The sequence below is a fragment of the Eumetopias jubatus genome, unplaced genomic scaffold, assembly GCF_037043125.1.
Source record: "Eumetopias jubatus isolate StellerSeaLion01/CBP00866 unplaced genomic scaffold, mEumJub1_p1.0 scaffold_4, whole genome shotgun sequence".
In the NCBI taxonomy this organism is placed as follows: domain Eukaryota; kingdom Metazoa; phylum Chordata; class Mammalia; order Carnivora; family Otariidae; genus Eumetopias; species Eumetopias jubatus.
This window is the reverse complement of record NW_028274810.1, coordinates 76,642,793-76,669,819: the sequence shown is the minus strand read 5'-3', so window position 1 is coordinate 76,669,819 and position 27,027 is coordinate 76,642,793. Positions and strand designations below refer to the sequence as shown.

Here is a 27,027-nt window from a genome sequence, read left to right as displayed (position 1 = left end):
AGGAGGGGCATCCTGAAGTGGGCCTTCCTCAGAAGGCCACTCAGTTTTGGGACTGGCAGTTTGCTAGTAATTTTTCCAACACTGTATTTATGGTAACTGCTGGCAAGTTGAGAAAGTAGGGAAAGATCACATCTGTTCACCTTTTGATGTTCCTCCTGGGAACCTAGGAATTGGCCTCATTTCTGGCCCTCTTTTCGCCCATCCCCGACCCCCACCCCCCTGGGTGCCACACGAGGTCACTTGTGCTGCTGAGAGAAGCTGGCTTCTGATCCTCAGGAGACAAGCTTCTCAAGCAGAATCACAAAGCCAGAAAAGGTTTCAGGCAACTGCCATATAGATGAGGACATAGTGGGTCCAGAAAGGCTCTGATTCGCCCCAGGGTCACACAGACTATCAGGTGGTATTAGAGTCAGAGCCCTAACCTCTGGTCAGTTGTTCTCGCCGCACCCCCATGTTGTATCTCATTAAGTCTGCTGCTTTATTCTCCAATTCCAGACCCTAAAAAATCAGCCAGTCGCCCTGGGAGTCGGGCTGGGAGCCGGGCCGGGAGCCGGGCCAGTAGCCGGCGCGGGAGCGATGCCTCGGACTTTGACCTTTTAGAGACACAGTCCGCTTGTTCAGACACTTCGGAGAGCAGCGCTGCAGGGGGCCAGGGCAGCTCCAGGAGAGGGCTCAGCAAGCCTTCCAAAATCCCCACCATGTCCAAGAAGACCTCCACTGCCTCCCCCAGGACTCCGGGTCCCAAGCGATAACGCTGTACAAGCACCCCAAGCCTCTATCCACTTTGAAGCCTGCTCCGTACATTGGGTGTATATTTATTCTGAACAGGAGAAGTTATATTGTTAAAAGTGTAAAAGAATAATTGTGTTATGAAGCTGCCTTATTTTTTTTCTTTTTGTAAGTTACTATTTTCATGTGAATATTTATGTAGATAAAATTTGCCTCCTGGTAACCCTGTAATGGATGGGGCCCAGAAATGAAATATTTGAAAAAAACAAGTGAGAAGGTCAAGATGAGAATGTGTATTAAAAAAAAAAAAAAAAAATGCCTCTAAATAGGGTTTCTGCGCGGTGCAGGGTTGTAAACCTGCTTTATCTTTTAGGATTATTCCTAAATGCATCTTCTTTATAAACTCGACTTGCTGTCCCAGCAAGATAAATTATATTAAAAAAATAAGAATCCTGCAGTGTTTAAGGAACTTTTTTTTGTAAATCACAGACACCTCAATTAGCAAGAACTGAGGGGAGGGCACTTCTAATCGCTTTTTCCAGTGTTTTTAATGCTGTGTGATTTTAGCTGAAGAGAGGGAACCTCCTCTGGTAAAGTTTGCACATGATCAGCAAAAGGAGTTCATTGCAATACTTTGAATACTGTCTCAGTACTGGGTGTTTAAAGGACAAATAGCTGCTAGAATTCAGGGGTAAATATGTTCAGAAGACGTCAGAACATCGGGGTTTTTAAGAGTCCTGGTTTGTAACTTCCTATCCAGCCCAGCCACCAATAACTCCTGTGCTCACCGGGACCCAGGCCCTTGGCAAGGGGAGACTCCTTGGTGGCACTGTGAATTACAGATTTGTTTATCTGCATTTTTGCTATTTAAATGGTCGATCAACTTCCCACAAACTGAGGAATTCCACGAGCCTATTCTGAAAATGTGGACATAAAACAAACACTTGCTCATCCTTTAAAGGAGTTCACCAGCACACCTGTTAACAAGTCCCGTTTGCTTCCGTCTTTTTTTGTGAGTAATAAAGTCAACTGACCAAGTGACCATGAAGAGGGGCTGTCTGGGGCTCCTGTTTTTTAGCTGCTGTTCCTCTTCAGCTCCGACCATGTTGCTGTGTGATTATCTCAATTGGTTTTAATTGAGGCAGAAACTGAAGCTCTACCAATGAACTGTTTAAAAACAAGACACACTTTTGTATTAAAATTGCTTGCAGTAACAAATTTGTATTTCCTGATTTTCTTCTCAACTATTACCTTATATATAACCTGTTACCCTGGGTATGATTGTGTTTTAGGTACTTAAATGCATTATTCAAATCAAAATATCTTGGATAAATTATGGAGCTCACTAAAAGATTTTTTTCTTTTTATTTCATCCTTGTTAATTTTAACAAAGCAACGAAGAAATAATCCAGCTATTAATATAAATCTGTAGGGAATCTGCTCCACTTAGCTGATTACACAAATAATAATATGTAAGAAAATTTCTGTATTAGAAATCACAAAGATCCCGGGTTTGAGAGGATGAGGCCAATTTGCCACAGAAGGCTGAAATCTCTGGTTAAATGATAGAATTTCAACACTGGAAGCAAAACTGGTCATCAAATCCAGCTCCTTTCTTTTCCAGATGGAGACACTGGAATGGGAAAGTGGGAGAGAGGGTTATTTGCCTGAGATCACAGAATTAATAAGTGGCAAAAATGGACCTTGAATCAAATCATTGATTCTCTATTTAAGCCTGGCATTTCTATTTCCTCCAGCCCCTAGTTGGCTTTATAATAATTAGAAATCAAATATTAAGTAATTCTAACAGGAATTAGGCTAGGAAATAACTTGAGAGGTAGGAAAGGGGTTTAAACTCAGGCCACCTGAGTTTCTGATCATTAAGCCATACAGACTCATCTGATCAGGAATTGAGTGAGATGGATACATGTTTGCCACAGCAGTTTGATAGAATTTTTAAGATTTTATTTGACAGCACAAGTAGGGGGAGGGATAAGCAGACTCCCCGGTGAGCAAGGAGCCTCGCACAGGGCTCCAACCCAGGACCCTGGGATCATGACTTGAGCCGAAGGCAGCCACTTAACCGACTGAGCCACCCAGGCGCTCCTGCCACAGCTGTTTGAACACAAATATCCAGATTAAAAGAAATCCAGCCTGATGGATTCTAAAGTGCTTACTCTATTCCCCCTAGAATTAAGTAACTTCGAGCTGCCAGAACTGTGCAGGATAGTGTTTTCACCCAAATTTGCTTCTCTAGGCTTCCTGGCAGCAGAAGCATACTTAAAACAGCCTGACTTCCGGGCGCCTGGGTGGATCGGTTGGGCAACTGCCTTCGGCTCGGGTCATGATCCCGGGGCATGATCCCGGAGTCCCGGGATCGGGTCCCGCATCGGGCTCCCTGCTCGACGGGGAGTCTGCTTCTCCCTTTGACCCTCCCCCCCCTCATACTCTCTCTCTCTCATTCTCGCTGTCAAATAAATAAATAAAATCTTAAAAAAAAAGATAAACTCTTAAAAAAAAAAAAAAAAAGCCTGACTTCCATCCTTTCAGATTCTGGACTGTGATCACTTTTTTTTTTTTAACCAAGTAATTCAGGTTTTCCCTTAGTCTTTGCAACAAAGCTCAGCTAGTGGTGGAATCTGCACAAAGTGTATTTCCGTTCAACAAACACCTACATGCAAGGCCATATAGAGAATATAGGGATGCCAGGACAAAAGCTTAAAATTACAGTTCTGGGATACCAGTGCTAAATGGGATAACAAATTTGGTGTCTGCTGGGTAGAGAGGCGGGAGTCCCTGGGGTTTTGAATGATAAAGCAACAACAGCTAACATAGTAATACTGACTACTTGCCATAGGCCAGTCACTGTGCTAAGTACTCAATCTACAACCCCACCGTTGTGACCCCATTCACAGGTGAGCAACAGCCTGAGAGGTTCAGAAACTGCCCAAGGTCACAGCGCACCAGGTGGCTGGGGAAAGCCCTTGTTTGACACTACTTTCTCCAAGAGACCTTCCCCACCTCAGTTCCCTTCCAGTTCCTGAGTTCTAGGACTCCACTCACATCCCCACCCCCACGTCCCAGCTCCTTGTCCTCTGCCCTTCCAGAAGGGAAGGCGCTTTGCCAGCCCTCGGGTTCGGAGCCCAGCTTCGGTTCTGCCTTCTGTACAGACTGTTCGCTTGACTATCACCCCTGTTGGGGGTCCAGGCCACGAGGGGGCAGGGACTGGTCGGCTTCATTCCTGGCTCAGGGCAGAGGATGGAGCGGCCCATGGTGATTGCTGTTGAACTGAGTTGTGGGCTGACACCCTTTGGAATGGCTAAAACCTGATGTTTAGGTTTATGGGAATGTGAGGCCCCTTGTTTAAAGAACACAGCTATCTCTGCTCACCTTAAATGGAGATAAATGATTTCTGCTCTAAGAATCAGCCCGCACTGGGCTGCTTACAGTCTAGCTGGAAGCCCAGTGTTGTACAATACACAACCTGAGGATTATAGGCAGGACCTGAGGCTCCAGATGATGTTGATGTGGACTCCAAGGGGAGTACAGAGGGATGCCCAGAGAAGGACAGTGAAGAGGACAGGAGACTGAGGCCCTGAACAAGCCTGACACGGGGATGCCCCCTTGACTCTGCCCCTGCCTCTCTATGCAGTCACCAAGCCTGGGGGATGCAGCCTCCTCGACTGCTTTCTCGTCCACCCTCCACCCTGTCACCAAAAAGGATCATGGTCATTGTCCACCCGCCCTCATTACTGTACCTGCCTCCCAACTGTGGGCCCTGACTCTAATCTTCGTCCCTCCAGTCTGTATTCGCCCCTGCAGCAGACTCTGTCTCAGGCATTTTCAGTGGCTAAGCTGCAACATCTTTAAGGGGCTTATAAACAGTGTAGAAATTCACCCGTTGGGTAAAAGGCAGACTAAGCATGGGCCTAAGACACCAACAAATGATTGTTTCTTTGTTTATTATTTTATGTACAGTAGGCTCCACACCCAATATGGGGCTTGAACTCAGGACCCTAAGATTAAGAGTCAAATGCTCTACTGACTGAGCCAGCCAGGTGCCCCAACAAATGACTATTTAGATTTAAAATTTGATGTAAAAGTTCTGATATTTTTTTGTTTGTTTTAAAGATTTATTTACTTGAGAGAGAGTGAGCGAGAAAGAGAGAGCAAGCGAGAAAGAGAGAGCAAGCATGAGCAGGGGTAGAGGCAGAGGGAAGGGGAGAAGCAGACTCTCCCACTGAGCGAGGAGCCTGACTCCTGGATAGATCCCAGGACCCTGGAATCACGACCTGAGCCAAAGGCAGACGCTTAACGAACTGAGCCACCCAGGCACCCCAAAGTTCTGATATTTTTAAAAGATTTTTTTTTTAAATTTTATTTATTTGACAGAGACACAGCGAGAGAGGGAACACAAGCAGGGGGAGTGGGAGAGGGAGAAGCAGGATTCCCGCAGAGCAGGGAGCCCCATGCGGGGCTCGATCCCAGGACCCTGGGATCAGGAACTGAGCCGAAGGCGGACACTTAACAACTGACCCACCCAGGTGCCCCTAAAAGACATTTTTTTTTTGAAACTCACAAGCCGAGATCAAGAGTCCCACGCTCTACCAACTGAGACAGCTAAACACTCCAGTTTTGATACTTTTTAAAAGTTTGAAGTGATCATGGAGAATTCTTAGTTTTGGTGGACTTCTTAATTTATTTTGAAGTTTAATAGTGAATCCACACTGGGGCCCCATAACGTTATCATCTGTTGTCCAGGGCCCTCATCTAGTCTTCCTGCAAGGTCCTTTGGGTCCATCTTTTGCCCGGCCCTCAGCCTCACTTTCACCCGGGCCATTGTCCCCCAGGCTCTCCAGGTTCCACTGAACAGCTCACCTGCCCAAGCCTAGCTCCACTGTTGTGCGACAGGGGAAGTCCCTTAACCTCTGCGTGCCTCAGTTTCCTCGTCTGTTAAAAGAAGGGGTTGAAATGGCGTCTGCCCTATATGTGCGAGCATTAAAGCGGTGATGCAGGGCACACATGGCACATGCTAAGTGCGGAGTGGTACCTGCACTACGCTCCCTGGAGTCGCACGACACCAGCAGTTTCCTCTGCCTGGCACGCTCTTCTCCCACTGACCTTTCCTGTCATCCCAGGCCCATTCCTTCCAGCCTTCCGAGCTCAGTCTAGGTGTCACTTCCTCCCAGCGCAGCGCCTGAGCCATAAATGAATAAATGCAGCGAGAGGGCGCCCAGGAAGAGCAGAGTGTGCGGAAGGGGGCTGAGTCAATGGAGGGGTTTCCGTGCAGAGCCTTCTCTTGCAAGCCCTTGGGGTTCCTGACAATTAAGATGCACAAAGGGAGCTTCCCGGGCGCTCCGGAAGGGCCGCAGAGCTCCTTGGCCCGGCTGGAGGCGGGTGCGCGTCTCCCGTGCGCGGCGGGATCAGCACCGGGGACCGCAGGGCTCACAGCGAGAGCTTGCGGTGACGATGCGGTCACGGGAACATCGCGGAGTGTGGGGAGCCCGCCTGGGGCGCGGGCCGGGAGCACACCGGAGCCAGGTGTGTGGGCGCCCGGGAGCAAAGACTGAGCAGGTGTCGGGGAAGGAGAAGACCCCAACAGCGCGTGCAAGGGGACAGCGGGGAAGGCGCCGGGTGGCCAAGGAGGAACTGAGGAGGCGGCGGCTGGCAGAGGAACGCGTCCCACTCCCCGGGCGCGACTGGCACCTGCGGTGCCCCCCTACCTCTAGACCCTACTGAGGCCTTTCAGGTCCCGGAGCGACACAATGCGCACCAGGCGGGACTGCCGCCGGGTCGCTCCGCAGGCGGGACGGAGACTCCAGATCCCCGCCCGGGCGAGAGGGTTCGAGGACGCGCCCCGCGGGAGTGCAGCTCCCAGATTTCCCCGGACAGGGCCTCTACCCTGGGGTCCCCAGGCCGAGGCCCCTCGCTCGCCCGACGACGCCCCCAGTGGCTAGGAGAGGAGCCCAGCACGGCCCCGAAGTTCCGACGGCTGGACGGGGGACCCCTCACCAGACCCGTCCAGCTCTCAAAAACGGCTCACATCTCCGGGTCGCCAGCACCCGCGACACCAACCGAGATCCCCAGCCCCTTCCCGCGGCGAGGGTTCCGCGGCCTTGGCCCCGCCCCGCGCCCCCATTGGTCGAAGCCGGAGGGGGCGGGGCCCGACGGCGGCGCGCGGGCCCCACGGGCGGCGGAGGCGGGGCGCGCGGCGCAGACGGCTGGTCCCACTGAGGAGACGCCGACGGGAGCTTGCCCGCCGCCCCTGCCTCTGAGCCGGCCTCGGCAGCAGCGGCCTGACGGCACGGCGGCCACAGACAGATTGGCTTCCTGTCCCCGCTCCCCGAAGGAGCTCCTACCGTGAGGCGGCGGAGGCCTCGTCGACGCCGCCGGGAGCCCAGCAGGTGCGGCGCGGGAGGCGCGCCGAGACAGCGCCGCGGCCCCGGCGAGCCCGCCCGACCGCCGACCCCGAGCCTCGCCCGCCGCTCGCCGTCGGGGCGGCCCCGGCCCCGGCCCCGGCTCGGCCGCGGAGCAGATGCGCGCCCGCTGAGCGCCCGCCCGGCCCGCCATGGCCGCGCGTCCCGGACCGCTGTGGCTCGTGGGCCTGGCCCTGTGCGCGCTGAGCGGCGGCGGCCCCGGCCCGCGCCCCCCGGCCGGCTGCCCGGCCCGCCGCCTGGGCCCGCGCGAGCGCCGCGACATGCAGCGCGAGATCCTGGCGGTGCTGGGGCTGCCCGGGCGGCCCCGGCCCCGCCCCCGCGCGCCGCCCGCCGCCGCCCGGCTGCCCGCGTCGGCGCCGCTCTTCATGCTGGACCTGTACCACGCCATGGCCGACGACGACGACGAGGACGGCGGCCCCCCGGAGCGGCCCCCGGGCCGCGCCGACCTGGTCATGAGCTTCGTCAACATGGGTGAGTGCGGCCGCCGGGTGGGCGTCCGGGGCCCCGGTGACCGTGCGGCCTCCGCGTGGACGCGCGGGTGCGGACGGGGCCCCGGGACCCAGCACGGGCGACAGGGGCCGGTGCACCAACTTGGCCTGTGTGCGCCGCTGCCGCGAACAGGTGCCCCCTGGTCGTGGCCACGCCCCCACAGAGGGTGGGAAGTGTGGGGCTCAGGGCCACCAAGTCCAAGGACTGTGGGCCTCGTGGGTTGGGGGACCGGCAGGGGCAGAGGCGCGAATGTGAGTCGCAGGGATGTGCGCATTCGTCCCGCTCCCGAACACACCCGAGGGTAGGAATCATCATCTCATGTCGGGTGGACCGGGCAGTGCCAGGAAGACCGTCTGGTCCTGGGGAGACAGATGAGTAAACAGGCCGGGATGCTGTCACAGTGATAAGGGCGGTACTGGAGAGAGGGACAAAGTTCAGTGTGGAAAGCCCCGGTCACATCATCAAAGTGACCGGAGCTGAGAACCCAGGTGTCGTGGAGTGCACAGCTGCCTGTTCCCTGGCCAGAGCCCCAGCTCCTGTAGGTGAGGGTGTGGCTGTCAGGGCAGCGGGCGGGGCAGGAGTACACTCTGAGCTCAGTGGGGCAATCCCTGATCTTGTCACCCTGGGCCTAGCACCTGGGACATGACTGGCATGCAGTGAGTGTCCAGACCGGTGGAAGGACCCAGTAGGCCCCTTGGACCCTCGTCGTTCTTCCACACAAAGCCCAGCCTTTCCTTTCTGCGGAATTTTTTTCTCCAAGTCGTGGAGCCATTTGTGGTTAGAGTACTCAAAGATGTCTTTCCCATTACTAAATGCTCTTTAATCTACAGTCGTGAACGTCCCCTATCTGCTTTGCTTTCTGTCTGTGGCCAGTGAGGGCCAGGGGTCTGGGCTGGAGCAGACACCAGACTGGATCTGGGGATTCAAGGACTGCAGCTCAGGCTGGGGTGGAGACAGGACCTTTGCCAAGGCCACCAGCATCCCTTCACCTACAGTCTTACCCCTCCGCACAACCCTGGGAACAGAAATGATACTCATCCCCATCTCCCAGATGAGGACGCTGAAGCTCAGAGAGGCAATGTCATGCCCAGGATAGCACAGCCTCTCCCTAGCCCAACAGGACAGGCTCAGGTTGTTTGGCCCTACATCCAGTCCTCAAGGAGGCGATATTGCTACTGTCAGGAGGGCAGGCTTTCAGGGTGGAGAGAGCTTCCAGAGGGGTTTAGGCAGAGAAACCCAGGGGATGGAGCAGCAGCAGGTTTTGTGGGGTTTTCAGCCATTTGCTTCCTCTACTAGGGCAGGCAGAGTGGACAGCCAGGGAGACCTCTGTCCCCCACACCCCAGAGCTGGTGGGTGGCTGAGGTGGGGTGTGAGCAGCAGGAAGTGGCTGTTAACCTCTGCTGAGAGCCAGGTCCCAGGCACAGGACTTGGTCAGTGGGTTCTGAATGCCACCTTCCAGGTTAAGGGCAGGGTGGAGACTCAGGACAAAAGAGACCACGTGTGGAACTGAGGCTAGAGCCCTGTCCTCAGGACAAGCTGACCTGGGGCTCAGAACCAAGAGGGGTTGTGGACACAGTCATCCTGAGAATGTCCCTAAGGGCAACATCCATTAGAGTGAGTCACTGCCCAGCCAATGTCCTGCTTCCCCAGTATCACCTTGGTCAAGGCATGCACAGCCTTGGTAGGAGCTATTGTGAATCCAGCAGCACCCTTAGCTCAGACAAGTCTGATTTCTCTCCTGCCTCTGCTGTGTGACCTTAGGCAAGTCCCTTGCCGTCTTGGAGTCACAGATCCTTCCTTGTAAAATGAGGCTCGTAGAGATCAATACATCGTCAAGGTTATTGTGTCATTGGTTGATAGATGGGAGGAGCAGAAAGTCAGCCTTCTTGTAGGTGCACCTGGCCTGGTCCCTGCTGACCCCAGTCCCTCCCAGCTGCTGTCCAGCCTTGGCTGGGTGTGTTGGGAATGTCCCACACTTCTTATGTACAACCCAGAAACAGATTTTAAAAGCAAACCAAAAGGTGTCTATATCAATTTCTATTATTTATTTATTTTTAATTTTTTAAAAAGATTTTATTTATTTGTCAGAGAGAGAGTGAGCACAAGCGGGGCAAACAGCAGGCAGAGGGAGAAGCAGGCTCCCCGCTGAGCAGGGAGCCCGATGTGGGACTCGATCCTGGGACCTGGGGATCATGACCTGAGCCGAAGGCAGCCGCTTAAGCAACTGAGCCACCCAGGCGTCCCTATATCTATTTTTAGAATGAAAACTAGCACTTGAAATTCTGTAGCCTGGAGAGTCTTTGTTTCATCCATCTAGTAACGTGTGAGCTCTTTTACCAGCCCCCTTTTCATGGGCTCAGAGAGATTAAATGGCCAGCCCAGGGCCACACAGCACATCCATGACGTCATCCAGGGCCTGTGGATTCCAGATGCCAGCTTCTTCCCACGCTGTCTGTGCGTGTTTCATTAAGATCTAAGGCCTCGGACGCTGTGGGCTTAACAAGCAGATCTTTGTTCAGCGGAAGCCCTGTCTGTGGGCGGGCCCAGCCAGCTGTCAGAAGGGCCTTCTTTATTCTGATGTGCTAATTGCACTAGTAGAACTCTTTCAGTTTGAGTGGTTTTAACTGGTAATTACCTAGGCTGTGGGGGCAGGTCGAACCCCTTCGGGTTAGGCACCTAGCAGGATTCTTTGCTTGTTTGGAGGCCCAGGCCCTTGAACCACCACGAGTCTAATGGTAGAGTCGCTGCGCTATCCGCGCCCACGCCCCAGCTCCGGTACCTGTGTCTCCAGCTCCACCTCTCCTACTGGCCCCATCTGGCTCCCGAGAAGCCAGACCTGGTACCTGCTAGGTCCCTGACCACCCACGGCAGCCTGTGGGACCCAGAGCCCACGGGCCTGTCACAGGTCTCCGGCCTGTGGGTCAGGCCTCTGTGCCCAAGCAGATGCTTAAGGAAGCCGTGTCATGGCTGACGGTGTCTCTGTATAGAGGCCAGGGCTGTGGTCAGAGCTGGGACCCCTGCCTGGCCTGTCAGTCTCAGACTGTACACTCTTGGCTCCCCTTGGTCAGGACACGAGAATGGGGGCCGGTACCCATGTGGAGCAGACGCGGTCCGTCCTGGGTGTTCCTGTGCTCAGGGAGAGGAGAGCCCTGAGCTGGGAGGCAACACTCACGTTCTTATACCGCCTGGACCCGCCACGGATTCCTTCCTGTCCCGAGTCACCTCCCTTCCCTCCCTGGGCCTCTGTTTTCTCGTCCAGTTCACAGTGACGTATCAGAAAATGAGGGGCCTCCCAGCCCTGACCCCGTGGCCCTGTGTTGGGGACAGCTCCTCACAGCACCACCCCCTGCCCTGGGCTGGAGCGTGGGTCTGACTGGCTGTACCTCGGGCACCTCGGGCCGGTCCAGCCAGTGGTGAGGGAGGAATGAGGCAGGAATGGCCAGCTCTGCATGTTCCTCCTGGTCCTTCTCCACCTTGAGTCAGAGGGACAGCAGGTGCCGTGTTCCCGGTTGAGAAACGGAGGCACAAACAGCCCTGCAGGCAGAGGTCTAGCCAGAAATGCACAGAGCCGTCTTCACTGTTGTCCCGACCCTTCTCTGACCAGACTTACTCCCGAGCCTCGGGCAGCCGAGGACGGGGCTGTTGAGCTGAGGTGTTGGACTGGGGAGCGGCAGGGCTTAGTGGAAATGAGGGACCTGGTGCACGTCCTCCTCAGCCCTGTGACCTTGAAGGGGCAATGCTTGGTCTCCATGACCCCAGGGTCCCTTTCTTTCATTCTTTTTTTTTTCTCTATTTAAAAAAAATTTGTTTTTAAAGAATTTATTTGTCAGAGAGAGTGAGCGAGCACAAGCAGGGAGAGCAGCCGGCAGAGCCGGCAGAGGGAGAAGCAGCCTCCCCGCTGAGCAAGGAGCTGAAGGGCTCCATCCCAGGACCCTGGGATCATGACCTGAGCCGAAGGCAGACGCTCAACGGACTGAGCCACCCAGGTTTCCCTCTTTGGTTCTCTACTCAGGAATTCTTTCATTTTTCATGAATTCGCTCAACAAATAGTCGTGTGGTAGCCGCTCCGTGCCAGGCACAGTTCTAGTTACTGGGATGTGACAGTGAGCCTAACCAAGTCCTCCTCGTGGAACCACCCTTCTGGGGGGAGCAAACAGTAAATGGATAAGCCACAGAGATGGTTGTCGAGTGGTCTAGACGGTGACACCCCCTATCTGGAAGCCAGGAGTGGAAGGACAAGGGGAGGGCAGAGCGGACCTGGGTGGGGGGTTCTGACCTGGGACTCAGACAGAATCTGCATCTTGATGCCGCTGCCTGCTGTGAGTGTGATCTGGGCCTTCCAGGCCACCTCCAGGAGCCACAGTTTCTTTGTAAAGTGGAGGCACTCAGGGTACCCACCCAGCGGGACTGTTCAGGGACCATGTGAGATGGTTCCTGGTGAGGATCACGTGCCCAGAACCTCCAGGTCTGTGCCTTCATCTGCATCACAGTTATGGTCACATCTATGTTTTGAGAAGAGGAGAGTGAAGCTCAGAGAAGTTAGGTGATTTTCCCAAGGCCGCCCAGCAGGTCTGCTCCCTGTCTCCTCTGCTCTTCTGTATAGAAGCTGCCTCTCCACCCAGGTGGGCGCCTGGCCCATCATTAGGTGCATTAAGTGTTGCTGAATTGGATTGTCTTGATTGTATGTTGTAAACTGAGAATCCTATTTAAAGTGTCTTTATTGGTTGGACGTTACAAAAATAAGACATGCTCAATATACAGCGTTCAGACCACATAGAAACAGGTGACATGGGTGCCCCTGGGGATCCTTTTGTCACCAGCCCATCGCCCCCAGGCAACCACTCTCGGACTTCTATCACAATGTATTCATGTCAACTGTCTTTGGCTTCTTGCACCTGGGGTCATACAGTGTGCGCTCTTATTTTTTTTTTAAGATTTTATTTATTTATTTGAGAGAGAGAGAGAGCACAAGAGGAGGGAGGGTCAGAGGGAGAAGCAGACTCCCTGCTGAGCAGGGAGCCCGATGTGGGACTCGATCCAGGGACTCCGGGATCATGACCTGAGCTGAAGGCAGACGCTTAACCAACTGAGCCACCCAGGCACCCACAGTATGCGCTCTTATATCTAGTGTTTCACTCAACATAATTTTTTTGTGATTCGTGCTTGTTATCGTTGTATCTGTAGTTCTTTTTTTAATGCAGATTTCTTCATGTATTCTTTTTTTTTAAATTTTTTATTGTTATGTTAATCACCATACATTACATCATTAGTTCTTGATGTAGTGTTCCGTGATTCATTGTTTGTGCATAACACCGACTGCTCCACGCAGAACGTGCCCTCTTTAATACCCATCACCAGGCTAACCCATCCCCCCACCCCCCTCCCCTCTAGAACCCTCAGTTTGTTTTTCAGAGTCCATCGTCTCTCATGGTTCGTCTCCCCCTCCGACTTACTCCCCTTCATTCTTCCCCTCCTGTCTTCTTCTTTTTCTTTTTTCTTAACATATGTTGCATTATTTGTTTCAGAAGTACAGATCTGTGATTCAGCAGTCTTGCACAATTCACAGCGCTCGCCATAGCACATACCCTACCCAATGTCTATCACCCAGCCACCCCATCCCTCCCACCCCCCACCACTCCAGCAACACTGTTTGCTTCCTGAGATTAAGAACTCCTCATATCAGTAAGGTCATATGATACATGTCTTTCTCTGAGTGACTTATTTCACTCAGCATAACACCCTCCAGTTCCATCCACATCGTTGCAAATGGCAAGATCTCATTCCTTTTGATGGCTGCATGATATTCCATAGTGTATATATACCACATCTTCTTTATCCATTCATCTGTCGATGGACATCTTGGCTCTTTCCACAGTTTGGCTGTTGTGGACATTGCTGCTATAAACATTGGGGTGCACGTACCCCTTCGGATCCCTACATTTGTATCTTTGGGGTAAATACCCAGTAGTGCAATTGCTGGATCATAGGGTAGCTCTATTTTCAACTGTTTGAGGAACCTCCATACTGTTTTCCAGAGTGGCTGCACCAGCTTGCATTCCCACCAACAGTATAGGAGGGTTCCCCTTTCTCCACATCCCCGCCAGCATCTGTCATTTCCTGACTTGTTAATTTTAGCCATTCTGACTGGTGTGAGGTGGTATCTCATTGAGGTTTTGATTTGGATTTCCCTGATGCCGAGCGATGTTGAGCACTTTTTCATGTGTCTGTTGGCCATTTGGATGTCTTCTTTGGAAAAATGTCTGTTCATGTCTTCTGCCCATTTCTTGATCGGATTATTTGTTCTTTGGGTGTTGAGTTTGATAAGTTCTTTGTAGATTTTGGATACTAGCCCTTTATCTGATATGTCATTTGCAAATATTTTCTCCCATTCTGTCGGTTGTCTTTTGGTTTTGTGGACTGTTTCTTTTGCTGTGCAGAAGCTTTTTATCTTGATGAAATCCCAATAGTTCATTTTTGCCCTGGCTTCCCTTGCCTTTGGCGATGTTTCTAGGAAGAAGTTGCTGCGGCTGAGGTCGAAGAGGTTGCTGCCTGTGTTCTCCTTTAGGATTTTGATGGACTCCTGTCTCACATTTAGGTCTTTGAACCATTTGGAGTCTATTTTTGTGTGTGGTGTAAGGAAATGGTCCAGTTTCATTCTTCTGCATGTGGCTGTCCAATTTTCCCAACACCATTTGTTGAAGAGACTGTCTTTTTTCCATTGGACATTCTTTCCTGCTTTGTCGAAGATTAGTTTACCTCAGAGTTGAAGGGTCCATTTCTGGGCTCTCGATTCTGTTCCATTGATCGATGTGTCTGTTTTTGTGCCAGTACCATACTGTCTTGATGATGACAGCTTTGTAATAGAGCTGGAAGTCCGGAATTGTGATGCCGCCAGCTTTGCTTTTCTTTTTCGCCAATAGTCCTCTGGCTATTCGGGGTCTCTTCTGGTTCCATACAAATTTTAGGATTATTTGTTCCATTTCTTTGAAAAAAGTGGATGGTATTTTGATGGGGATTGCATTGAATGCGTAGATTGCTCTAGGTAGCATTGACATCTTCACAATGTTTGTTCTTCTGATCCATGAGCATGGAATGTTTTTCCATTTCTTTGTGTCTTCTTCAATTTCTTTCATGAGTATTTTATAGTTTTCTGAGTACAGATCCTTTGCCTCTTTGGTTAAATTTATTCCTAGGTATCTTATGGTTTTGGGTGCAATTGTAAATGGGATCGACTCCTTGATTTGTCTCTCTTCTGTCTTGTTGGTGGTGTATAGGAATGCCACTGATTTCTGTGCATTGATTTTATATCCTGCTACTTTACTGAATTCCTGTATGAGTTGTAGCAGTTTTGGGGTGGAGTCTTTTGGGTTTTCCACATACAGTATCATATCATCTGCAGAGAGTGAGAGTTTGACTTCCTCTTTGCCGATTTGGATGCCTTTGATTTCTTTTTGTTGTCTGATTGCTGTGGCTAGGACTTCTAATACTATGTTGAATAGCAGTGGTGAGAGTGGACATCCCTGCCACGTTCCTGACCTTAGGGGAAAAGCTCTCAGCTTTTCCCCATTGAGAATGATATTTGCTGTAGGTTTTTCATAGATGGCTTTTATGATGTTGAGGTATGTACCCTCTATCCCTATACTCTGAAGAGTTTTGATCAAGAAAGGATGCTGTACTTTGTCAAATGCTTTTTCTGCATCTGTTGGGAGGATCATATGATTCTTGTTCTTTCTTTTGTTAATGTATTGTATCACGTTGATTGATTTGCGGATGTTGAACCAGCCTTGCAGCCCAGGGATAAATCCCACTTGGTCATGGTGAATAATCCTTTTAATGTACTGTTGGATTCTATTGGCTAGTATTTTGGTGAGAATTTTTGCATCCATGTTCATCAAGGATATTGGTCTGTAATTCTCCTTTTGGATAGGGTCTTTGTCTGGTTTTGGGATCAAGGTAATGGTGGCCTCATAAAATGAGTTTGGAAGTTTTCCTTCCATTTCTATTTTTTGGAACAGTTTCAGAAGAATAGGTATTAATTCTTCTTTAAATGTCTGATAGAATTCCCCTGGGAAGCCATCTGGCCCTGGGCTTTTGTTTCTTGGGAGATTTTTGATGACTGCTTGAATTTCCTTAGTGGTTATAGGTCTGTTCAGGTTTTCTATTTCTTCCTGGTTCAATTTTGGTAGTTGATACATCTCTAGGAATGCACCCCTTTCTTCCAGGTTATCTAATTTGCTGGCATAGAGTTGCTCATAATATGTTCTTATAATTGTTTGTATTTCTTTGGTGTTGGTTGTGATTTCTCCTCTTTCATTCATGATTTTGTTGATTTGGGTCATTTCTCTTTTCTTTTTGATAAGTGTGGCCAGGGGTTTATCAATCTTGTTAATTCTTTCAAAGAACCAGTCCCTAGTTTCGTTGATCTGTTCTACTCTTCTTTTGGTTTCTATTTCATTGATTTCTGCTCTGATCTTTATTATTTCTCTTCTCCTGCTGGGTTTAGGCTTTCTTTGCTGTTCTTTCTCCAGCTCCTTTAGGTGTAGGGTTAGGTTGTGTATTTGAGACCTTTCTTGTTTCTTGAGAAAGGCTTGTATTGCTATATACTTTCCTCTCAGGACTGCCTTTGCTGTATCCCAAAGATTTTGAACAGTTGTGTTTTCATTTTCATTGGTTTCCATGAATTTTTTTAATTCTTCTTTAATTTCCTGGTTGACCCATTCATTCTTTAGTAGGATGCTCTTTAGCCTCCATGTATTTGAGTTCTTTCCGACTTTCCTCTTGTGATTGAGTTCTAGTTTCAAAGCATTGTGGTCTGAAAAGATGCAGGGAATAATCCCAAGCTTTTGGTACCGGTTGAGACCTGATTTGTGACCTAGGATGTGATCAATTCTGGAGAATGTTCCATGGGCACTAGAGAAGAATGTGTATTCCGTTGCTTTGGGATGGAATGTTCTGAATATGTCTGTGAAGTCCATTTGGTCCAGTGTGTCTTTTAAAGTCTTTATTTCCTTGTTGATCTTTTGCTTAGATGATCTGTCCATTTCAGTTAGGGGGGTGTTAAAGTCCCCCACTATTACTGTATTGTTGTCAATGTGTTTCTTCGCTTTTGTTACTAATTGCCTTATATAATTGGCTGCTCCCATGTTAGGGGCATAGATATTTACAATTGTTAGATCTTCTTGTTGGATAGACCCTTTAAGTAGGATATAGTGTCCTTCCTCATCTCTTATTACAGTCTTTGTTTTAAAATCTAATATGTCTGATATAAGGATTGCCACCCCAGCTTTCTTTTGGTGTCCATTAGCATGGTAAATAGTTTTCCACCCCCTCACTTTCAATCTGGGGGTGTCTTTGGGTCTAAAATGAGTCTCTTGCAGACAGCATATTGATGGGTCTTGTTTTTTAATCCAATCTGATAGCCTGTGTCTTTTGATTGGGGCATTTAGCCCATTTACATTCAGGGTAACTATTGAAAGGTATGAATTTAGTGCCATTGTATTGCCTGTAAAGTGACTGTTACTGTATATTGTCTCTGTTTCTTTCTGATCTATGCTGCTTTTAGGCTCTCTCTTTGCTTAGAGGACCCCTTTCAATATTTCTTGGAGGGCTGGTTTTGTGTTTGCAAATTCCTTTAGTTTTTGTTTGTCCTGGAAGCTTTTTATCTCTCCTTCAATTTTCAATGAGAGCCTAGCTGGATATAGTATTCTTGGCTACATATTTTTCTCGTTTAGTGCTCTGAAGATACCATGCCAGTCCTTTCTGGCCTACCAGGTCTCTGTGGATAGATCTGTTGCCAGTCTAATGTTTCTACCATTGTAGGTTACATATCTCTTCTCCTGAGCTGCTTTCAAGATTTTCTCTTTGTCTCTGAGACTCGTAAGTTTTACTATTAGATGTCGGGGTGTTGACCTATTTTTATTGATTTTGAGAGGGGTTCTCTGTGCCTCCTGGATTTTGAAGCCTGTTTCCTTCCTCACATTAGGGAAGTTCTCTGCTATTATTTGCTCCAATATACCTTCTGCCCCTCTCTCTCTTTCTTCTTCTTCTGGGATCCCAAGTATTCTAATGTTGTTTCGTCTTATGGTATCGCTTATCTCTTGAATTCTGCCCTCATGATCTTGTAGTTGTTTCTCTCTCTTTTTCTCAGCCTCTTTATTTTCCATCATTTGGTCTTCTATATCGCTGATTCTCTCTTCTGCCTCATTTATCCTAGCAGTTAGTGCCCCCATTTTTTATTGCACCTCATTAATAGCCTTTTTGATTTCGACTTGGTTAGATTTTAGTTCTTTTATTTCTCCAGAAAGGGTTTCTCTAATAACTTCCACGCTTTTTTCAAGCCCAGCTAGTATCTTTAAAGTCATGATTCTGAACTCTAGGTCCGACATCGTACTAATGTCCGTGTTGAGTAGGTCCCTGGATGATGGTACTATCTCTTGTTCTTTTTGCTGAGGTGATTTTTTTCGTCTTGTCATTTTGTCCAGAGGAGAATAGATGAATGAGAGAACAAAATGCTAACAGGTTAACAACGTCCCCAGCAAATATACTCTATACAGATCAGAAAAGACCTGAAAGCAGGGGAAAAGAAAGGGAAGGAAAGAAAAAAAAAAAGAGAAAAGAAAGAAAAAAAAAGAAATACAAAAACAGAACAATACAAAAAAACCCGAATATGATCAAATATGATCAGGCTAGTGCATAAATCAGTGCCACACACTAGATTTTGGGTGTATTTTGGTCTGTTAGAAAAAAATGCCTCCTAAAATTTTAAAGGAAGAAAGACTTATATATGTACAAAATAAGGGTTGATACAATGAAGGGATGGAAGGTGACTGTAAAGATGAAAATTATAAAAGATTTTATAAAAGGAATTGATATGATAAGTTGTTTGAAAAAAGAAAGAAGAAGATTTAAAAAAAAAGAAAAAAAAGGGGAGAGAATGTGATCAGGCAGGAGACTAGAACAAAGCCATACACTAGTGATTTAGGGTATATTTTGATCTGTTAGAAGAAACTGTATCTCAAAATTTTAAAGAGAGAACAACTTATATATATATGCCAAAAATAAGGGTAACTACCATGAAGGGATAAAATATGACTCTAAAAATGAAAAATAAAAAATGTTCTTTTAAAAAAAGGGATTGATAAGATGTTGGTTGAAAAAGGGAAAAAGAAAAATTAAAAAAAAAGTTTAAAAAAATTAACTTTGAAAAACTAATGAATCATGGTAAAAAAAAAAAAAAAAAAGCCATGAATTCTATGTTGCAGTATTCCCCTAGCGCTGGAGTTCTCCCGGTCTCCCTGATCGGTAAACTTGGTCTTGGCTTGCTGGCTGTTCGTGCAGATCTTCTGGGGGAGGGGCCTGTTGCCGTGGTTTCCAAATGTCTTTGCCGTAGGCCGAATTGCCCCGCCCTTGTCGGTCCTGGCTAAGCAAGCTGTTCGGGTTTGCTCTCAGGAGCTTTTGTTCCCTCCGAACTCTGGTACAGCTTTGGAGGACCAGGGTGAAAATGGTGGCCTCCCAATCTCCACTCAGAGGAGCTGAGAACTCGGGGCCCCGCTCTTCAGTACGCCCCCAGAGAAAAGCAGTCAGTCCCGTCTCCCTGGTCTCCGGCCGCACTGCGTGCTCACCCGGCCTGTGACCGAGCGTTTCTATCTCTGGCACCCGACTCAGTGTGGAGTCTCCAAACCCAGCAGATCCCTGCGGTGCGCTCCCGCGCCACTCCTCCCCGGGGAGGAAGGGGAGTTTCCCCGGATCTGCGGCTTGTTGGGTCCCTGCTGGAGGAGCAGTGGCCCGACTGTACCGCGGATCACAGTCTATGGCAACCCCGAGCTGAGAGGCCGCGCCTCGGCTCCGTCTCTGCAGCTGGCTTCCCCGCTCCAATACCTGGGAGCTCTGCCGCACTCAGGCACCCCCGGTCTTCCTGTGGCCCCGAGGGTCCTGAGACCACACTGTCCCGCGAGGGTTCCACCCCCCCCCACCCCCACCTCCCGCTTAGCCACTGGAGCGATGTCCCTCAGCGGAGCCGGCTTCTAAAAGTTCTCTGTAGTTCTTTTTTAAGTTTTTTTTTCTTTTAGGTAATCTCCACACCCAGTGTGGGGCTCAAACTCACAACCCTGATAGCAAATCAAGAGTCAGATGCTCTTCTGACTGAGCCAGCCAGGCACCCACATAGTTCTTTTTTTATAATTGGGTTGTATTGCATTCCATAAGTATATGCATTTATCCGTTTTTATTAATGGACATTGGATTGTTTCTAGTTTTGGGTTGTGAGTGAAGGTGCCGTGAACATGCACACATGTATGGGGCTGTTGTAAACCCGAATTTTAATCCTGACTCTGCCACTTGGGAGCTAGGAAATGTTACGCAGGTGCTTTTTAAAGTCTTGGAGCCTCATTTCCTCACCTTTAAGACCAGGTGAATAAGGCCTCACTCCCAGGGTTGTGCAGAACTAGGCAAAATGTGCAGTGAGGCTGGCTAGCTGCTTGTCACATGGCAGGAACTTACTAACCGAGGGCTAATATGTTGCACCCTGCTGTGCCTCTGCTCATTTTGAACCCTCTGCATACAATACCTTCACCTCCATTTCTACTTATAAAGGGGTGGGCAGAAGTTTCCATAAGTCTGACTGTTTCGGCCCCAACTACTCCTAAAGAGACAGGCTCCTTCTATGCTGCAAGTCCCATCCCCCATCCTATGTATTTCTCTTAGGATTTGAGTCACCTTCTGCCTGCCTCATTCAGAGCCATGTCTTGCCCCTCTTTCTCCTGCTCCCTGAGAAACCGTGAACAACCTGCGAACAGGGGCCCGATCTGACTCTTCATGGCATCCCCCCTCCCACCGAGCACCCCAGGCCCTGTGTGGCAGGTGCACAGGGCAGACCAGCAAAGTGAAGGGAGGAGGAACACAGCGGGGAGGCAGGGGCTGAGAGCAGGGGCGGGGGCCTGGGCCTGGTCAGCCGGGCCAGAGCAGGGCCTGCCCTCCCTGTCTTTGTGGAGGCCCACCATGGGTGGGCATCTCCCTGGAGGCTTCCCTGGGACCTCCAGTCCTCCCAGGGCCCTGCCTGGAGGAAGGTGGCTTCAGCAGGCATTCTGAAGGGGGGGCATTGATAGGAGAACCTCATTAACAGGTGACCCCCCCATCCCAATATCGCCACCTAGAGGGAATCTAGGGCCACTCATGTCACATCATCAAGTCTGAAGGTCCACTGAAAGGGCCCTAACCTGACACGTGACCCCTGATAAGTCTTTGGCCCTCTGAGCCTCAGTTTCCCCATCTATTCAGGTTTGCCCTGAAGGCCTTTGTGCTCTGACCAAAGAATGTGCCCACCCCTGCCCACTGATGGGGGCTCCTCCAGTGCTGAGGCCCAGGACAGGGAGGTACACCCAATCCACCTCCTCATGGGAACCCATTCCCCATGGGAGAGAGGGATGTGTCACTGTGACCACATCTTTCTGGAAAACTCCCACCGTTCAGTTCTTTCCCCGGATTTGCACTGGGGAATCATATCCTTGCTCAATCTCCTTGGATCTATTTTTGGCCCTGACCAACTTGATGTGGTGGAGTGTGCGGGTGTTCCCTTTTAATTTGGGGTCTAAAGCCATCTGAGGCCTGGGCCGGCAATCATGAGTGCAGAGCCATTTATGGAAGCAGCTCTTGAAAAAAGTCAGTAATGAAAACTGACTAAAAATACCTTAGAAATGAAGCCTTGGCCTCCTCTGGGCAGCACTGAGATTTCTGGGTGGGAGGAAGAAGCCCTTCAGATGCAGAATTGGTAGGTGATTGTTTTTGCAGTTCCTCCCTGGGCACGCACCAGCCACGGAGACCTGGGTCTTGCTTTAGGTCTGAAGGGGGCCCCTCTTCCTTGTCACTAGCAGGACTAGCGAGATGGGACCAGTGCCTCTGCCTCTGGGATGCTGGGGAGCCTGCCCTCCACCTCAGCAGCCTGGCCGTGAAAGGGGGCCAGTCCCACAGCAAAGTGAAAATGTGAGGGCTTCTGGTGGAGACCCGCTGTGCTGTGGAAGCCATTCCCAGACCAGCAGGCTGCCCCACTGTCCTGGGGAGCTTGGGAAGAACCTGCAGACACATCCCCTCTCTGGGCGCCCAGAACAAAAGGAGCTCAACGACAGTCCACTGAGAGCCTCCCGCTTCCACCCCTCATGGTGCGGTCCTGCCCTCAGTTGCTCACCATCCAGAGGGGCACACGAACCAGAGATGGGGACCCCCTGGGACAGAAGAAGGGAGAGGCCAGCAGGCTGATCTCTGTGGGGTCAGAGGAGGACGAGGGGCCTTGACAGCTGGACTGAGAGGAAAACAGCCTTTAGACAGGGCAGGATGGGGGCAACTCAGGAGAGGGTGCTTTAGGGAGGGCCTCTGCAGGCGGTGGCGTTTGCAGCCAGAAGGCCCAGGAGGCCATGAGGTTGGGCCGGGCCAGCTCAGGTGGGGCTGGAACCAGAGCCTGGGCTCCTTCTGGGGGCCCTGTGGGGGTGGGAAAGAGTTTGAGGGCAGACAGAAGATTCTGTTCTCTTAACAGCCACTCTGAGCTAAAGGAAGAGGATGTCTTTTGAAGTCTTACTTTTTGGTCAGAAACAAGACAGATTTAGATCATGCGGATACCCTTAAATTTTGTCCAAGTCACAAAAATATCCAAAGCCATTGTTGATGTTGGACTGGTGGACTCAGGGTGTGGCATCTGGCGATGTAGCCCGTGAGTAGTAGGTGCAGATCCTCAGAGGCAGAAAGGCAGAATGTAGTCAGTGGCCATGATGGTCAAGGACATCTCCAGCACACAGCATCCTTACCCATAACCAAATGTGGAAAGCAGAGATCATTTTATCAGAGGCTGGAGGAGAAGGCCAAGAGTCCTGTGATTGTTAATTTTCCTGGAGCTATAGTAATGGACTTAAGAAAGTAAACTCTGACTGCTTCTCCACATGGAGCTTTGTAGAAAATAGGGTACCTGTGGAAACAGTGGTGGCATTGTCTGTCCCTCATGGTGGACCCATGCCCTGCCAAGCCCAGGTGTCTCGATGGAGCTGGCTGTCAAGAGCCTCTGTTGGCTGCTAAAAACCACAAGTGGCTTCCAGCCCACCTCACAGGGTCATGGACTATCATAGCATCAACAACTGTTGAGTTTTATCAGATTCTTCTCAGGTCACAGAGCCTCTTTGAATCCCTGGACAGCACCTTAATCAAAGAATCCATTAATATCACTAGGAATAATACCACCATGTTGTCCAATTTGATGTGCATATTTTTCTCCAAAATCCATAACTTCAGTCTAATGGAAAAACATCAGATAAACTGACATTGAAGGGCATGCTACAAAATAACTGCCCAGCGCTCTTGGAAAGTGTCCATGTCCTGAGGCACCTGGGTGGCTTAGCTGTTAAGCATCTGACTCTTGATCTCGGCTTGGGTCTTGATCTCAGGGTCATGAGTTCAAGCCCAACATGGGTTGGGCATATGGGAAGTGGAGGCTACTTTAAAAAAAATTAAAAATTAAAAATAAATAAAAGTGTCAATGTCATGAAAGAAAAGGAAAGTTTAGCAATTGTTACAGATCAGAGGAGACCCAGGAGACCTAACAGTTAAATGTGATGTGGGACCCTAGAAGGAAGTCAGGAACATTCAAGATGAATAGTGGAAAACCTGGAAAAATTCTAGAAAAGACTATAGTTAATAGCCTTGTGCCAATATCAGTTTTGTGGTTTTGATAATTATGCTGTGGTTTGGTTATGTATGATATTATCATTAGGGGAAGCTGGGTAAAGAGTATAGGGGAAGTATCTGTTCTGTTCTTACAAAGACTTTATTCTAAATCTAAATCACCTAAAATTATCTCAAAATAAAGTTAAAAGCATGAAGTGACTCCCACACACCCTTCCTGCCTTATCCCTAGTCCCACCCCTCCCTTGACGTCCTTCATAGCTGCTCACATACAATCACCTTGTTTGCTACCTGGCTTCCCCACGCACTGCAAACTCCGTAACATCAGTGGGGGCAGGGGCCGCTCTGTGTCCCCAGCTGTGGTTTCCCCAGTGCCTCCATAGCAACCTGCATACAGGAAGCACTGCTTTCAAATGTGTAGGAGTAAATGAATTAATTTTCCTGGATGTCACCAGGATAAATGAATGGGAAAACTGAGTGTTATAGAAAGCCTCCTGAGCATGTACAGTCAGGAGTCTTTTCCCCTATGCCCAAAGGTGAAATTATGGGACCCCCCCAGATTAGGAATTCTTGCCCCAGATGTTGCAGATGGAAACAATTGGCTACCCAGAAATCTTGCCCCAGGCATCAGTGGTCCCCACAGGGCCACCCCAGAGAGAGGATTCCTAGCAAGACATAGCTTATATGGCTGGGATCCAGAACATAGGCCAGGCAGGGAGCATCCAGTGCTCCTTCAGCCTGGCCAGATCTGCCAGGGAACTGGGAAATGAACTTCCCAACCCCATAAGTGGTAGCAAAAAAAAAATTGTCCGGGAAAACCCAAGAAATCACGTTGTACAGACCTTGGCTTTTCCCATAAATTCCCTCTGCAGACCATCAACAATGGCAGGGGGGTGGGAGGAAGCAACAGGCCACTTCCAGCTGGATTTTTATGCTGTCCTTTCAACATCAGATGGTGGAGGTCCAGCCTGATGTAGTGGAGCAGCCCAGATGGGAGTCAGGATCCCTGGGTTCCATCTCTATGTGTGTATGAAAGTGGAAGGAGACTGTGTGGTGACCTCTGTCCTTGGAGCTCTGATGTTCTGGAATCTCCAGCACTTTCATAAAGGGTCAGTTTGTTTTGTGCCTGAGCCAGAACAGCCTCAGTGGTGGTTCTGAGGGGCTGCCTCTCTGAGCCTGGGCATCTTTGGGAGATTCCAGACCTTGGGGAAGTGGAGGCTTGGCATGAAGGTGCACTAAGAAGGAAATGCTCCTGTATAATATGTTAGAAGCATTTGCTGGACCAGAACCAACTACCTACTACAGTAGCAAACATGGCCTTTTGCAGTTTCATTGGACCCTGTATCAAATGGTCATTTTTGCAGATGTGAATACTGAGGCCCAGAGAATCAAGTGCCTTGACAAAGGTCAGGCAGGTGAAAAGGAGGGACCTTGAAACCATCCAAATGCCTTTCAGTTGAATTAATATTTTTATGTTACATAACCTTTCTTTCCATAATTTTATTTAGAAAAAGAAAATTGAAAGCGTCCCTTTTCTCCCCCTTTGCTCTTGAGAGTCACACATGAAGGTTCTACTGGTGCTGGCAGGATGTTATCACTTTGATACAGGGATGAAGTGAGGAAATTGGAGGCCAGCACCCCTTCTCAACTCCTATTCCTATGGAATGGCCATCATTCCTACCTACCTGATAATGCCTGCCCCTCCCAAAGCCCTTTCAGGCCCCTCTGTGGAAAGACTCCTAGTATACTCACTTCACAGATGAGGAGACTGAGTCCAGGGAAAGTATCTGGTCACTGGTAGGGTCAGGGCTGGACCAGAAACTCCAGCTACAGGCCAGAGCACCTATATTTCTCAATGCTGTTAGTGGCAAAAGCAGGGGCAGTGGCCCAGGAGCTACTGTAGGGGCAAATCCAGATACTTAACACCAGCTTTTGAGAAATACTGTTTCTGGGGCACCTGGGTGGCTCGGTCAGTTAAGTCAGTTAAGACTCTTGACGTCAGCTCAGGTCATGATCTCGGGGTTGTGAGATCCAGCATGGAGCCTGCTTACGATTCCTGTTCCCTCTGCCCCTCCACCCCCTAAAAAAATAAATAAATAAATACAATTCTAATACACAGAAGCAGCTGCTGGAAAGCTGTACACCTAGACCGTTCTAGCATAGAGAGATGGAGCACTCCCTTTTGTCTAGTTACAGGCATGTCTAGTATGATGCTGCTCTCCAGGAAGTTTTATCAGTTTCTGATGAAAAGCATCACTTTCCTAACAGTGTCTCACTTTCTAGTGCTTGCCTGGAACAACAGGATGGGTAGTTTCCTGTGCTGAGCTCTACTGGGTGGCTCATCGAGTTCACAAACCCACAGGGGGTAAGCTTGGACCCGGGGTCAGTTCAGGTGCACAGGGCTCTCCTGACCCCACGCACGTGGGCCCCCCAGGTCAGCAAGGGAGGGAGGCCGCAGAGCGTGGTCCTCCCGTGGAGATGGCGGGTTCGTGGGTTGTTCCCTCGGCCCCCAGATCCGACAGGAAATCAGCGGCAGACCTGCAGACAGAGATTGCCCACGGCCCCACTGCCGGCCCGTCAGCCCCACAGCCTTGGGAGCAGATCCGTGTGTGCGGATCCGTGTTCTGCGCTCTGAGCCACTCTTCTTCATGCTCTGGGCCAAACCCTGTCACAGCCACCAGCCTAGACCTATGGCGTCCTGCACATCCGGGATTCTTACACGGCCACGGAACAGAGGTGGTCTGTGCGGCCCCTGAATCCACAGAAATTGTCACCAAAGCTGTGCGTGTGGGAGTGGGAGTGTGTCTGTGGGGAGGAGGGGGACGTGCGTGTCAGTATTCATGGCACGTATCCCTGGGTGCGGGTCCAGAGCCCCCCCCCCCATGCTCTCTGCGCGTGCGCAGGAGGACACGGCTCCCACCCGCGACACTGCCTCCCAAGCAGCCTGGCTCCCGGCTGCGCATGCGCTGCGTGTCCAGCACCTGGTCAGCGCATGGACGTTCTATTTCTCCTCGGCGGTCTGGGGAGGAAAAGCCCACCTCCTCCTGTCAGCGCGTGTGTCCACCGGCCCCGCCCAGCCCAGCTGTTTGCCTGTTCCTCGCTGGACCCGGTCCCCACTGCGAGGACAGGAAGCGCTCCCCACATCCGCCTCCGCCACCAGCCTGGTGACTTGTGGTCACTGAGCCCAGTAGCCAGAGAGAGTTTTTAAAAAGACTCACAAACATGTAATTAAAATCTCAGTGTTGGGTTTTGGGGAAGGTGCTGGGCGGCTCCCGCCCCTGCTTTCCGGAAACACAGATTTGCGGCGTTTGAAAGTGACAGGAGGCTAAAGTGAGACGGTACTAAATATACTGTCCTGGGCGTTTCCGGGCAGCGGGGGAAATGTGGGATTGATTCGCCACCCCAGCCTCCTGCCCAGACAGACCGGCCCGGCCACCGGCCCGCCTCAGCTCCCCCTCCAGCCTGTGCATCATCTTCCCCTCCGCGCCTATCCTCCACCCCCCCAAAACCACATCGCGCCCCTGCTGCCCAGAACCCTGAACCCCACTGGCCAGAGGCACAGCCCGCGCTCCTAGGCCAGAATTCCGCTCTCCAGAGTCAGACCACAGCCAGACTCCCCCCCAGTCCCCCACAGCGGTGATCTGTGGATGCCCCCGCACTGCACATCTGTGCCTCCGAGGTCCCCTCTGCCTAGAATGGCTTCCCTGCCACC

At 50.3% G+C, this 27,027-nt stretch overlaps 2 protein-coding genes across 12 annotated transcripts in view; both read left to right on the top strand.

The window, feature by feature from the left end:
- MACF1 (microtubule actin crosslinking factor 1) overlaps positions 1-1,947 on the top strand; it is a 229,394-nt gene extending 227,447 nt beyond the window's left edge. For all 10 annotated transcript variants that reach the window (XM_088022487.1, XM_088022489.1, XM_088022488.1 and 7 more), the window contains one exon: positions 496-1,947. In XM_088022487.1, coding sequence (XP_087878613.1) covers positions 496-752 — 257 coding nt within the window. In that variant the 3' untranslated portion in view covers positions 753-1,947. The remainder of the gene's footprint in view (positions 1-495) is intronic.
- Positions 1,948-7,297: 5,350 nt separating this feature from the next.
- LOC148164538 (bone morphogenetic protein 8B-like) overlaps positions 7,298-27,027 on the top strand; it is a 41,025-nt gene continuing 21,295 nt past the window's right edge. For both annotated transcript variants that reach the window (XM_088023010.1, XM_088023009.1), the window contains exon 1: positions 7,298-7,637. In XM_088023010.1, coding sequence (XP_087879136.1) covers positions 7,298-7,637 — 340 coding nt within the window. The remainder of the gene's footprint in view (positions 7,638-27,027) is intronic.